The sequence below is a fragment of the Molossus molossus genome, unplaced genomic scaffold (assembly GCF_014108415.1).
Source record: "Molossus molossus isolate mMolMol1 unplaced genomic scaffold, mMolMol1.p scaffold_m16_p_13, whole genome shotgun sequence".
Classification (NCBI taxonomy): Eukaryota; Metazoa; Chordata; class Mammalia; order Chiroptera; family Molossidae; genus Molossus; species Molossus molossus.
This window is the reverse complement of record NW_023425348.1, coordinates 8,420,306-8,434,738: the sequence shown is the minus strand read 5'-3', so window position 1 is coordinate 8,434,738 and position 14,433 is coordinate 8,420,306. Positions and strand designations below refer to the sequence as shown.

The 14,433-nt window shown below is 47.1% G+C and overlaps 1 protein-coding gene across 6 annotated transcripts in view; it reads left to right on the top strand.

The window, feature by feature from the left end:
* Nucleotides 1–14,433, top strand: part of CADM1 (cell adhesion molecule 1) — a 358,010-nt gene that overhangs the window by 277,022 nt on the left and 66,555 nt on the right. For all 6 annotated transcript variants that reach the window (XM_036259079.1, XM_036259078.1, XM_036259076.1 and 3 more), the window contains exon 2: nucleotides 13,122–13,268. In XM_036259079.1, coding sequence (XP_036114972.1) covers nucleotides 13,122–13,268 — 147 coding nt within the window. The remainder of the gene's footprint in view (nucleotides 1–13,121; nucleotides 13,269–14,433) is intronic.

Genomic DNA, 14,433 nt, shown 5'->3' with positions numbered 1-14,433 from the left:
CAAGGTGTGGCTAGTTATGGCAGCGCCACCACTTGAACCCAGATCAAAGTCCAGAGAAGGAAACAGCCCTATAAACGAACTGTCATCGAAGTACCCGTGTTGTGATGCCAAGACCAAGACAAAACGACACACCGAGAGTCAGAGTGTGAGCCTGGGGCGGGTCGGAGCTTCACCGACGGAGCGGTGACCCGCCTGTATCCTGTGGGTGCATGGGCTCCTCCTGGTCGGTTTCCGTGCTCTGATACATTGTAACAGATGGCCTTGATGCAGAAAAAGGGCAGAAGATGTCAATGTCAGTCACCAATTTTATTGATCTGCTTCCTATGTTCAGAGGTGTGTTTTTACCTAAGAGTATATCTATTGGTGTCCAAGTATATAATTATCCAACTAAACCAAGTATTATTCGTTAAATGTTTTCTGTGCACTTTCTGTCCTCCAGCGTCACATGAAGGGGACAATTACGTTGTCCCCACCCCCATGCCACTTAGTGAAAGTTGGGTTTCCAGAGACCTCAGACATCCTGACACACCCAGGAACTCATCAGTGAGCTGGATGAGTCTCAGCACCTTTCTGGGAGCTCCTGCCCTTGGTAACGAAGGGAGGGATTGTCCGTGAGGAGGGACGCAGCCTGAAGGGGAGCCGCGGAGGACACACGGCCGTTCGGAGAGGGGCCTAGTAGTCCCACATTCTCATTAACTCACGGGTCCCACCTGCACCGGGGGCACGAAGTCTGTCAGTGTTGTGGAGGTTGTGTCTGCTTCATTTACTTCATGTTCATGCCGGCCTTTCGGGGGAGCGTCAGTCCCAGGGAAAGCTCCCCTCCACGGAGCAGGTTCCCTCCCAAGGGCTGGCGGGGGGAGGACCGTGCGCTCCGTGACCTACCTGATGCCGGTGCCTCTTCCCTCCGGGACAGGGAGTCTTCTCTGAGCTCGTTGCGGCCTTGTATTAAGGGAGGGACACCAGAAAGTAACTCATGTTTTCAGTGCCGGAGATTGAGCGCAATTTCAGATGTCCGGTCCTCTGCCTACATGTGTTCACCTTACACTTTTCAAGGTTATGATGGTTTAATTTACAGTTTAGCATAGTGATGATGTTTTAATTTACTCGGTGCTTCTCAGTTAGCCTTAGAATGAAAGAATAACAACTCAAGCTCTGAACTTGAAAACTCCAGCAGATTTTGGAAGACCAAAGGAAGGTTCTAGTAACATAGACCCAGGCTGCATGTAGATAGCGGTGATGCTGATGGAGAATTTGGAGGAAGAGAAGGTTATATCCTTTACTTAGCCTTGTTGGAGCTTAAAAAACTCTGTTACACACTTTCCTCACTTGATTCTCATAATAAACCCCGGAGAAGAGGTACCAGTTACCCTTTTCAAAATATAAAAACAGGTCCCACCACCCGTAAGGTCAGAACTGCAGCCCCAGCTCCGTTCCCCGAGTCCGCTGGGCCACGAGTGGAAACGGGCACAGCCACGCCCCGGCGCGGATCTCCCGTCTCGGGTGATTCTCCGTCGTCTCATAGTGGCACCAGTTTGGGTGGTTAGGGCACGGCTGAGGGACCGGCTCTAGCCCCGGACTCTGCGATCATGAAACAAAGCCGGGGTCTCCCGGGCCGCTGTTCACGCGTGTCCCTTCTGCCTCTGGCGTGAGAGGGCTTCTCGGCCTCGTGCTCCTTCCCAGACCCCGCTGCGAGCCCGGGGTGACAGCCCTGCGCTTGCTCTGTGACTGACGGATGGTGGAGGGAGTAACTCCCCAAAGTAGGGCCTTAGTCACGGGCCCCAATTTTCTAGCTAAGAAACTGTCATTTCGGGTAATCGCCCCAAGCTGCCGGGCTTCCTGGCAGGAGATGGGAGCCGGCGCGGTGCGGTGTGCGGCGTGGTGACCATCGTCGGCTCGCAGCTGTTTCACACACTCGGAGTCCTCCCCAGACCGAGATCGCGAAACCTCCCCCCGCCGGCCGCTTTCTGTCTCTGCTGTGGCCGTGGCAGTGAAGCTGACATTCACTCTGAGTCCATATCTGATGTGCTCCAAATGATATGCTCACTTGCTTGTCCTGTCGGCTCTGAGCTTTGAATCTGGAAGGTTTTCAATGGCTCTTGTTGGCAGGAAAAATGAACAAGGAGATGTGGAGAGAGACGGCTATCACAGCCAAACTCAGTCACAGAGAGTCCGCGCTAATGAATGCCCTTGAAGTAGATGCTGTAAATGCTTGAAGTTGGACTTGAGTGGCCTTTTGAGTCCGGTTCATTCGGCAGAATAGACATCTTTTCTCTAAATACCAAGGCCCAGTATTTGACTCTGGTCACAGAGCTAATTGTATCAGTGTTGCATGGGGACATCCTGATGCTCATAGGCTTCAAATTCCTTTCAACTCGGAGAGTCGCCCTGGCCTGTTTGGCTCAGTGGTTCGAGTGCTGGCCTGCAGACCAAAGAGTCTCAGGTTCGATTCCCGGTCAAGGGCATGGACAAGCGTTGCAGGTTCAATCCCCAGCCCCTGTCAGGGTTGTGTGGGAAGCAACCAATCGATGTGTCTCTCTTATGTCAATGTCTCTCTCTGTGTGTTTTCCTCTCTGCCTCACTACCTTCCACTCTATCTGAAAAATTCAATGGAAAAATATCCTTGGGTGAGGATTAACCAAAATAAAATGCTGAGAGTATTACCTTAGTTTTAGTCCTGAATCACAGAACGAGCTGTGTAGACTCTTCCGCTCGCTCCTCTCTGTCCTTTGTTAATAGACGTGGTTCAGATATTGGTTCCAACCACACACTTAACCTTTTCAGATCTGTTTTCTCAACTGTAAAATGGGGATGACGGTAACGTTGGACCACCTGGGATTGTTGTGAGAATTAAATGACATGACATAGAAGATGAAGCATAGCACCTGGCACATTTAAAATGTGTTAGCTCTGGTTGTCATGCCGGTGATTAAACCATTGCCCCTCCAGAAAGAGTGGGGGGCGGGTCTGTGATACTAAAAAAAATGACAATAATGAACACTTTGGAAAAGAAGTAATTTGTTTCTCTTGCCTCCGGACGAGGGAAAAGCAGTCCCTTCCCTTCCCTTCCTTGTGCATAGTAATTATTGTTCCGTGTTATGTGATTTAAAATATCTTACACTGATTGTCAGTCTTCTGACCCCCTGGAGGCAAATGCAAGGGGGAAAAAAGTCAGCTTTTAGTCAATTGGAAAAAAAAAAAGTGACCTGAGTTTAATCATGGTTCTTCTTGGCAAAGGGAAAAGGATATTAACTAGAGTACTTGAAAGCAGGGTATAAAAATCAAAAATACACGCTCCATCTCCACGGAGACTTGAGGTTGGAGTTGTAGGGAAATTCAATTAAAAAAAAACAACAAAACAACTGTAGTGGAGCAGTTTGTAGCGGCAGGTACCGTGAACAGTCTGCATCTCTAGCACGCTTGTGACCTAGGGGGGTGAGTGGCGCATGGTGCAGCCCCCCGCCGTCTCCCCAGCCTTGAAACCTAGCGTTCTGTTTTCTCAGAGCCTGGGAGCTCAGCCGAGGGCCCGGAGACCTCTTGTGGGTTAGAGACGTCCACATTCCCTTAAGTCTTTATAGGAATGATGGCACGTAATGTTTCATCTTCCTTTGTTTTTGTTTTCAATAGCTTATGGTTTGGGAAATATGGGTATGTTGATATGCGAATTAAATGAAAGCTGTCGACTGCCACCATCTCAGGCTTCAGCTAACGGGACCTGTGCCCACCGCACTGGATGGTGCGAGATCTGCTCTGTTAGCTACCGGCTTCCAGCCACACGGGCACCCCGTTTAGAATACAGATGTCTTCCCCTGTGGTCCACGCTCCCGGGCAGCAAAATCTGTACAACTGGTTCCGCTTTGTGGAGTTAGTCACTCACTGCATCCCAGAGAACGCAGGCTCGCATTATCAGCTCATTAGCCAAGTGGCTGATGCAGAAGATCAACAGTTGGCTTTCAGCACATTCTGTCTGAAAGAAACAATATACTTGGAAATGCTGAACGTCGCCCTGCTTTGAGTTGGTTCTGAAACGGCTCAGTCTAGAGCCATCCGTTCCTTCGCCCTGTGCACGAGCACACAGACCCCAGCCGCTGAGGACACACCGCTCGCTCGCCAGCACAGCTAGTTCTATAAGAAGCCTCTGTCTTCGGATTGTTCTCCAAAGTCCAAGGTGGTGACGGTGGTTCTTTTTCAATTAATATGTATTTTTTCATCTTATTGATTTTATAAAGAGAGGAAGGGAGAGGGAGAGAGAGAGAGAAACATCGATGAGAGAGAACATTGATTGGCTGCCTCCTGCGTGCCCCCCACTGGGGCCTGTGCCCACAACCTGGGCATGAGCCCTGACCAGGAATCGAACCAGCGACCTCTTGGTGCATGGGTCGGTGCTCAACCACTGAGCCACACTGGCCGGGCTCAGTTAATATTTTTTAAGGGCCCCCTTTCTCCCAGGAGCCTCTGAGCAGGGTTAATAGGCTTAAAATGACTTCCACAAGGTGACCTCAGTGCCATCTCATAGGCAAATAAAACAGTGACTTTTCTCCTTTTGAAGGGACTCTATTTTTTCTCTCTTTTAATTCTTATTTAAAACCTGTCCACTGGAGGGAGTTTTCTTCAGGGTTAGGCTATCTTCTCCCCCCCACCCCCCAAAAAGATGCTATCTTTTTGATGAACAAAAAGGCCATGAAACCCGTCCAGCTGTGGAAATGAGTGAGAGGAGAAAAAGTCTGTGGTTTCTACCTTTCACTGTGAAGAACACAAGGATTTACTGATTATTGTTATGTTTTATGCTTAATTTTTATATTCCTGTTTCGATTGCCCTTCGCTTCTCTGATAAGTGAACGTTAATGAAAAAACGAAGTGGGATTTGGTTAGTGGCTGGGTACCCCTCCCCACAGACGTTCTGCTGCTGGGACTGCACCTCTGCGTACCGGATGGTGCAGCTCAGACCGTAAGTGTTTGGCCCGTTGTCGCAATGGGCAATGATTTAAAAGTTCTGTTGAGCTCAGAGTCTTTTGTAAGGAGGGAGGCTAATGGGACGGTTAAAACTGGAATAGCTCAGGCACAGATGCTACCTACAACTTTCTGTTGTCATAGTCTTCCCTAAACAGAGTTTCCTTCCCAAGAAATACTCATCCTGTATGTAAATACCAGTCAGACTGTACTCGACCTCAGTCCTCCAGCATTAACGATGAAAACCAGCAGATGCACAGGTAGAAACGGCTCAATGCTTCTTCATCTTTAGAGTTAAGACGCGGGGCACCTTGGTTGGGAATGGAATGAGGAATCATCTCCTGAAAGAGAAAAGAAATAGGTGCTCTTGCAAATAAAATAGTATAAAATTAAAGGATTTTGTGGAGACAAGAGAAACTAAATGTAATTCTTAACGGTAACTTTTGTCCTGTTTTCAAACCTGACTGCTTTTCCAGTTGTTTGACGGTGGAATTAACGAAAATCTATCCACTAGGGCAGTTTGGTTGGCCTTAGATCCATGCAAGACTAGGTTTGGGCACTGTGAAAGTGAAATCCGGCTGTACCATTTCATAGCTGTCTCTTCCAAAGGAGCTGCAGAATATAAGGGGCATCGCAAGGCGAGCGCTTTGTAGCCCTGGGCCTCTGTGTGGCTGGGTGTGCTTGTGCCCAGCCGGACCCACGCGGGACGCAGTGGCCACCGCTGCTGCATCAGTATTCCTGGCTGCTCTCCCTCCCGTGCATTTCAGAGCTAAAGGTGAAATTCCATCTTTAACCCCCTTGTGGCTGTCTGAACAGTGATTAATGAACCAGATGTGAGTCTCTGCAGACCTTTCAAAGGGTGGATGAGGGATGGAATTTCAGCTGTTTTTCTTAAACCAGGCCTGTTGCTTAATACAGCTTTTAAAATTAATGTCCTTTTTTTCAATGCTAAGAAAACAAAGGAAAATTCTCAAAAGTGTATGCAGTTTGACACAATAGGCCTTAATTGGTGTCAAGAAGATGTTAGGATGGATGGGAAAATGCCCACTTAGCTGATAGGACTGAAAAGTGGGACCTTGTCATGAGCTGTCATCTCGACGTGTATTTAAACTGCAGCAGCACTGAAGCATATTTGCCATATAGATCATAATGACTCCAAAGGAGCCATTATACTCTATTATGTAATTACATAATCAAAGCATGCATAGTAATCAGCTTTTGGAATTCAATGCTAATCAAACATACCTATAGTATGTGTTTAAGCTAAAATAGAGAACGTTAATTTGCCATTAGTCAACTAAACAAGGATGTGTATACAGAATATTCATGACTAGCTTAACGTTGTGTCAGAGGATATTTTTTGTTTCGCAGTCAGAGTACATCAACAAGTTTAATTGAAGGAAAAACCGGCATCGAGGCATTCCTGTCTAACTTGCCGCTCAAAACTGTGCCCCACCTTTTACTGATTATGAAAGGAGATTCGATTAAAGTCAGTATCGTTTCCCTTCCCCAGACTCAAGTGACACACAGTCATTAGATTACAGAGAGACCTCCCGACCCCTCCACGCCACAGTGTTACCAGTTGCCCCTCGGTTACTTGTTGAATTGGTTGAGTTGAAGCTTGTGAGCTGCATGATTTGCATTCACTGTTTTGGATGCAGACAGTCAACATATTGAACTTGACTGTTGGGATAGGAAGACATGCAGGAGGGTCACAGAGGTGAAGAGGAGCCTTGTAAACAGCAGGCACACTGAATGCTTTTGATTTTCAAGAAATACTCAAGTATTCACAAAGACTGAAGTATTGCCTCTCTTTGAAACAAAGAGTTGTGTTCACGTTGAAGAGGCCTCACCCCTCACCTGATCCGTGGTTAATGGACCCTTCTCATTGGACACCGGTTGTCGCGGTCTCTCGTCTGCATATTAGATGACGAAAAATGTTACTGTAATATTTAAATGGGACTAAATTCCATCATCAAAAGCTTTCGTGGCTTGAACTTCAAATAATTTATTTTCAAATTACTTTTACTCTAATTCTTATTAATTCAAATAGGTTTCTGATTTGATATAAAACTCTGTAAATGCAAGGAACAGTTTAATGAATTGAAAGATACGATTGAGTCTTTTAAAGGAAATGTACAAAATATGCTGACAATAATTGCTTAGATAGAAATCAAATCTTAATGGGTTTGTTAATGATTTGTCGTGAACACTGTCTTTACGTTGACTTGAGGGAACAGGCAGTTAGAAAGATTTTTCCCTCTGGGTTTCCACAGAATCTTAATTTTTTCCTTGAAATGTATTCGATTCCGGCGCCAGCTCTCAGAAATGTTAGCAGGCGCTACAGTGCCGCTGTTGGTGACGCTGGACTTGGGCGCGGCTCTTTCGGGGGGCTGCAGTGGGTTGTGAAATGGATCCAACAGAAATGAGAAGGGGTGAGCATACAATAGAAAAGGTTTTCTAAATTATGCACATTTTTTAACTCTTAGCTACCTCTTGGAGGGAACGAATAAATAATCCTGAGCCTTTAATTAGTGTAAAATTTCAAGAACTCTTGTGGCTTTTAAAAATGAATGCCTTGCTTTGATCACCGGGACGAGGACTTTTTTTTGGAGAATCTGTATTTTCGGTTTGACTTTTGCCTATTTAGACAACTGACTGCTGATTTAACATTAGGTTCAGACTTTCTACAACAGACAAGAAGAAAGCTTTCCCTGATATGATTTTTCTACAGAAGGAGTAGGTTGGGGACCTTATTTGCTCTTTCTTTGGGCAAACTGACTTCCCAGTAAAAGTGCTCAGTGTCCCTAAGGGTTGACATGGAGGCCACAGTGTGACCTAGCCCTGTTCTGACTCTGACTTGCCCTTTCGCTGTGGACTGGAGAGATGCCCCGCTGTGAATGAAGTGCTGTGTTTACCCAGGGGCCTGGCGCGGGGGCGCGCTCTCCGGGGCAGTGGGGGCGCGCTCCGGGGTGGGGAGGGGGGCGCGCTCCGGGGAGGGGCAGGTGGGGGCGCGCTCCGGGGGCGGGGAGGGGAGCGCGTTCCGGGGCGGGGCAGGTGGGGGCGCGCTCCGGGGCAGGGAGGGGGTCGCGCTCCGGGCAGGTGGGGGCGCGCTCCGGGGCGGGGCAGGTGGGGGCGCGCTCCGGGGGTGGAGGGGGTCGCGCTCCGGGGGCGCTGGTGCCAAAGGCATTCTCTGGGGCCAGCGTGTGCTGAGCGCGCCCAGAGGGAAGCGGTAGTAAACAAGCTGTTTTACATTCAGGACAGTCCCTCTCATCTCCAAGTGTGTAATTGTGTTCTGGATAAATTATGGAAATAAAAAAACAGCAGTTGCTAGAGGGAAATAACCCTCTTTAAAAACAAGTAAATTTTCCAAGGCAGAGCGGACAGAACCCTGACCACAGACCCAGTGTCGGCCGGTGGGAAAGTACACGCTGTGTGGGCTGGAGAAGGGGGCAGAACCGAGTTCAGACGCGCGCTTGGCCGCTCGGCCGAATCATGTTAGGCCACTTCGGAAAACAGCTGTCTCGGGTGGTTGGTCTTTAAAGTGGGGACGCCGAGAACTGCAGGAGTTGGAGAGGGAAGACTGCAAAGCGGCAGGCCCGGCCTCCCCTGGACAGAGCTGGCTCCCTCCCCGCCTCCCAGGGCAGGAGAATGCCCTTTGTCATTTGGCCCCCACCCCCTGCAGGTGGTCATTTTGTTGATGGAATAGGTCCCCATCAATGCCAGAGTTCCGTGTAGTATCATTAAAATAGAGTTTGTAACAAAATGGTGTTTCAGGAAAAAACCCACGAGTTAAACCAGTTGAAGACTGAATGAATAGGAGGAGATGTACACCCCTAACCTGTCTCCAACCCTAACCAGCTCCGCGTGAACTAACTGGTCCTTCCTCATTGGTGAAGTAAATATTGCCTTTTTAAGATAATAAGCGTTCTCTTCCTTGCGATGAACGCCCAGCAACTTCAGGTTTACCGCGGCAGGCTTGCTGTGAGCCAGTGGGCTCTCCAGGGCCAGAGTCTTATTTTTAGAAATTGTGGGGCAAATAGGGAAGTTACAGGAAGGCTGATATAAATTAAAACCGTTGGACTCTGCATCCTCACCGTACCGTATACACCAGTCAGCAGTCAGAAATGTCTCTACGTGTCAGGTACTGCTCCGCCCCGAAAATAAATTACCTTGCTGTTAACAGTGTCATTTAATGGCTGCAGTAGATTGTCCCTACTTGCTTTCCTTTGCCCAGAACATGTGCTATTTCTGACTTGGCAGTGTATCTGCTAATTAAGTTTTAGAAAATCGGGAAGGGTTTTTAAACGGATTATTTAAGAAAAGCACCCAAGTTGCCTGTTTGTATCCTTCTGCTACACATCAACTTGTGTTTCGTAACAACCTAATTGTCATGATATCTATTTCAAGGGGAAGTTTATCAAGTACAGAGCGCCCTTCTATTTGGGAGAAATATTTGAGGATGTGAGCAGAAAGTATTTTTACATAAAGGCTTCAGGCAGTTAAGAGTACTGACACACATACATTTTCATCACTGCCATTCACTTCTTTCGCCTCAAATAAATAGGTCATCATTGCGTTTCAGCCAGCGTACGGCGCCTCGAAGCGTGGCGCTGTTTAATGCCACTGCTGTCCATCTGACCCGTGTCCTTTATTGGTGATTTTTATAGAATGACATCCTTGGGCCCACTGTCATCAGCCAGGGCCGTTGGATATCTTTCAGCAGAATACTTCGTTATCACTTACAATATTTTAGCATTAGTATTATAACCATGTTAACATAGCTAGGAATTGTCATTCGCTGAGACATGGGATTTCAGGTCAGCCTTCGAGATTCCAAAAAATAAAACAGTGATCGTGATGATGCCAACATTGATGGGCGGAGCACAGCGGGGTGAGCATTCGCAAGTGGCCAAAGCTTACACAGGTCTTTTATTACTTAATTATAAGTAATAATTAAGACTATTTAGACTTTTAAAGAAACAAACAGCAACCCCATGGATTTTATTTTATCAGCTTCAATGCTTAAAACACAAACTCATAGTCCATTCCTCTCTTACCTCCTGTGCAAATGTTGTATAGCCTGAATGTGGATAGAACGTGCTACTCAGAACATGTTCGGATTCCAAGTACAGACTAAACATACATGGTTATTTCCATAGGAAGTATTCTGCTGAGAACGTAATTGCAACTGGCTTCAAGTCACAGTAGGTGCAAGATCATGGTGTCTGTAAGGCCTTGGTTAGAGCAGAGATCAAGGCCTGTCACCCATGTTCTCTTACAAATGGAAGATTCGCATCTATGTTGCTAATAAGCTTCCTTCAGATCCAAGGAATCTCCCTCCCAGCCGGGTAGACCCAGTTTGGTATTCTGATCTCCGCCACGCAAGCCCCATGACTTATGACAGGTACAGCATTTGAATCGTGCAGTTTAATTTTTCCTTCATTTTCTTACTAGATCGGGTTGCCCCCAGGAAATAAGGGTATTGTTATTTCTGCACATACTTTTACCAGGGCCAGTCAAACACCTCGAAAAGCTTGCTTGATTGGCAGGAATTTCCTTTTCCTTGTTCTTTTCTCAAATCTGGGAATAAACCGCCCCGCTCCCCATCTGGTTCTGAATTGTGTTTGTCACGGGACTTGGCTGAGGAAGGAGAAGCATGCCCTCCTTTCTTCCGGATCTGCTTTTCGCCCGTGGTCAGGCTGTGATCCTGTTCAGCCCACTCGGCTTCCCCTGCAGATCAAGCTAGGACAGACTGGCCCTCTCACTGGTGCCAGCCCTGGGGCCCGCGCTCTCCCCCCAGGCTAATTCCCAGGATCAGAAACCTCCGGGCGGGTTTCATTCTGGTTTCTTCTCAAGCACCGAGAATTATTGTTAATCTGTGGCTCTAATAATTTTTTCCTTATCCTTCCAGTTTCTTCTTTTCTAATCCTCTATCAGAGACTGGTTTCTTTCGAGGTGGATTTGGCCGAAGGCCAGCTCAGGCACCCCTCCTCACACCCTCCCCCTGTGTCTTGCCAAAAAGGGTCCTTCAGCACAGCTCTGACAGCAGGTGGAAATCCTTCACTTACTCTAATTGCATCGTAACTGTGCTGTGTCGTTTTTTTTTAGAATAGTATTTATCTTTGACCTTTGTGTCTTAATGTGACCATTTTTTAAGGGAGTGAATAAGCTGTACTGAATTGATGTATAATTACATAGAGAGCTCCTGGAGAGCTGAGACAGCGAGCCTCATTCTTGTATCCACCCTGCTCCTAGCACATAGTAGTTGCTTAGTAAGTGTTTGGATTTCACATCCAGGGAAATGATGATGATGGTGATGATAGCAGCTACCATTTATCCAGTTTTGTGAGAAGCTAGACCCAGTGCTAAATGCTTTGTATTTATTTATATTAATCCTTCAACAGGTCTATGAGGTAGCTTTTAATTACCATCCCCACTGTGCTGAGAAACTGGCCAAGGTCTTTAAAAGATTTACCTGCGAGCACATAGGTCGAAAGCAATCTCTCTCCCCCTCTTCCTGACCATCCCTTACCCTGCACTGCATGGCTTGTTCTGTATGCAGGGATTCGGTAGCTGTTTTCATCCACCTTGCAGCTTTTCAGAGGCTAGAACAATGTCACATTCTTCGCTGTCCCCTGCTACGCCAGGTGCAGACTGGGACATTTGACAACTGCTTCATCTTTTGCTTTTGACTCGAACTCTTCTCTCCTCCTGCGTGTGCTGCGGAGCATTTAGGACACTTACGAGGGGCCCTGGCCACTATCACCAAGGTCAGAAGCAACAAACCAAAGCAGATCTGGAGATAAGCCTGACATCAGTGGGTCGGAAAGCCCGACTTTGTGCTGAAAGAGTTTTTCTAAAGGACGTGGTTCAGCACTGCCTGGGACTCTGGGTGAATCAAGGTGTGAGTTTCTGAGAGCTGATCTGTAAGGAGCTGACTGTAATCCTTCCCAGGATTTTATTGAGATTCCAAAGAGTTAGAGTTGGGTCAGTCCTCATTCCCACACTATAAATAACTGAAGTGCCTGTATAGTAGACACCCCTTATCCGTGGTTTCACTTTCCATGAGTGGCACAGGCCACTGACTGCCGTGAGGGATGGGCACACAGATTTGGGATGAGGTTTGGACTGAAAATGTAAAATTGATCAGAGAGACAGAGAGACAGTGAGAGAGAGCGACCTCATTCCCATAACTTTCATTACAGTATAATGACCCTTAAACAATGTGGGTGTGAACTGTGGAGACCCACTTAGATGTGAATGTTTTTCAACAAATATGCGCAATACTGTAAATGTATTTTCTCTTCCTTATGATTTTCCGAATAGCATTTTCTTTTCTCTAGTTTACTTTATTGTAAGAACACAGTACATAGCATACATATTGGTATATAACTACATAGAACATACACAGTACGTGTTACCAAAATGTTCACGGGACTGTTCTGGTCAGCAGTAGGCTTGAGTGGTTAAGTTTGGGGGAGTCAAGTGGTACACACAGATTTTCGACTATATGGGTGGTTGGTGCCCCTGGCTCCCATGTTCAAGAGCCAACTGTATATTGTTATCATTGTTTCATTGTGTTTTTGTTAATCTCATATTGTTTAATTTCTGAATTAAACTTTATCATAGGTAGATAGGAAAAAACGGTGTATCCTTAAGATTTAGTATTATATGCTATTTCCGACGTCCAGTGTGGGTCTTGGAACACATCCCCTGTGAATGAGGGGACCACTGTGCACTGGGAGTGGCGACATCCACTAAGTAGACAAGATGTTTACGGGTCTGTCCTACCTGCTGCTGTTAGCTATTGCCTTGAGTTTGCTGTGCGCTCGGCTCGAGGGCATGTGAGCTGAGACCGAGTCCGCGTGGCGCCCCACGCCGTCCATGGCGGCTGCAGCTCCATACACCTCCCCACACACTGCTCAGCGCGGGCAGAATACTGGGCTCAGCAGTGTCGGCATCTCAGCTTCTGAGAGCTTGTCACCTCCAGGCTGGGCTGCACCTCGTCCCTGGACTTACCCTGGACTAACAGACTCATGGTGCGGCCTTACAGAACATTGCTGCTGGTTTCCAGTTTCTAATCTGCTTCCTGTTTCTCCTTTGCATTGATCTCGTGAACAAACTTTAATTGATGGACATTTTTTTCTGACCTTCTGTCTCCTTTTTTAAAGGTGATGGACAGAATCTGTTTACAAAAGACGTGACGGTCATCGAGGGAGAAGTCGCTACCATCAGCTGCCAAGTCAATAAGAGTGACGACTCTGTGATCCAGCTGCTGAACCCCAACAGGCAGACCATTTATTTCAGGGACTTCAGGCGTAAGTTCCACCTTTACAGTATCAGATGGCAGCTCTCTTTCTCCCTGTCGTCTCGATAAAGAGATTGCCAAGCCCCCTTTTTTACACTTAATGTTAGATGCTTAAGGTTTAGTCAGTTCTTCGGAGGGGAGAAGAGACAGGCAATCATAATCTTTCCACTTAATGAAACCTTGAATGGTCCCTTTTAAAAAGTGAGGCAGTGAGGCAGTCTTACTTTGCAATGGGAATTGTTGTAATTCAAGGGGAATTGTAATCAAGTCCCAGACACTCCGCAGACACGAACAACTCCCATCGGGGAGGGCCAGGGAGAGGGATTTCTGGGGGGCGATCTTTTTGGTTTGGAGATGGACTTTGCAGGGCAGTCTGTACCTATAAGGACAACCCAGACCTGTCAGCACTGCGCCTCCAGCACCTGGAGCTGTCCAGGTGCCAGTCTTTCCCTGTGTGACGTCAGCAAGCTGACCACCTGAGACTTAATTGTGTATCACAGTGGTGGTTCAGATGGGTGTCAGGGTCAAGAACAAGAGTCGGGTGTTTTGAAATCTCTGAGAGTGTTGGTGCCTAGCCAGGTGCTGAGCATGTCCGCTCCGCCTTCCGGTTCCAGTCCCAGCTCAGGATCCCCATGCCCTGCGGAAAGTTGATGCATCTAAAGAATGTTCAAGAGGAAAAGGGGGAGTAAAAGGAGAGAAGCCAGTTTCTCGTTCTTAGAGAAAATTTTTGTCATTCTGTACTAATCGAGCTTTTGCCAAAATTAATTTAAGGACTTTAAAGGCGAATCTCTGATATAACTGAGTCACATACGCTGTCCTTACGGGGACTGTGGTTCCTGCCTCCTGGGCCAGCGGCACTGTCGGGGAGCCGCGGGCGGGGGAGGCCTCCGGGGCCCTCGCTCCGTCCTTTCTGCAGTTCCCCCTCAGAGCATATTAAATAAAACCAGCCCCAAAGATACATTCACCTTCAACTGGAGTATTTTTTATTAAGTGTTTTACGATTTTCATTTTGACTTGAAATTATTAATGAATTTTCAGTTTTCTCTCATACTTTGGAACCACTGTGTGTGTGTGTTTTGTGTTTTTTTTATCCTCACCTGAGGACATTTTTGCATTTGTCTTCATATAGAGCGGGAGGGAGAGAAGGGGGAAGAGAGAGAGAGAAACATCGATGT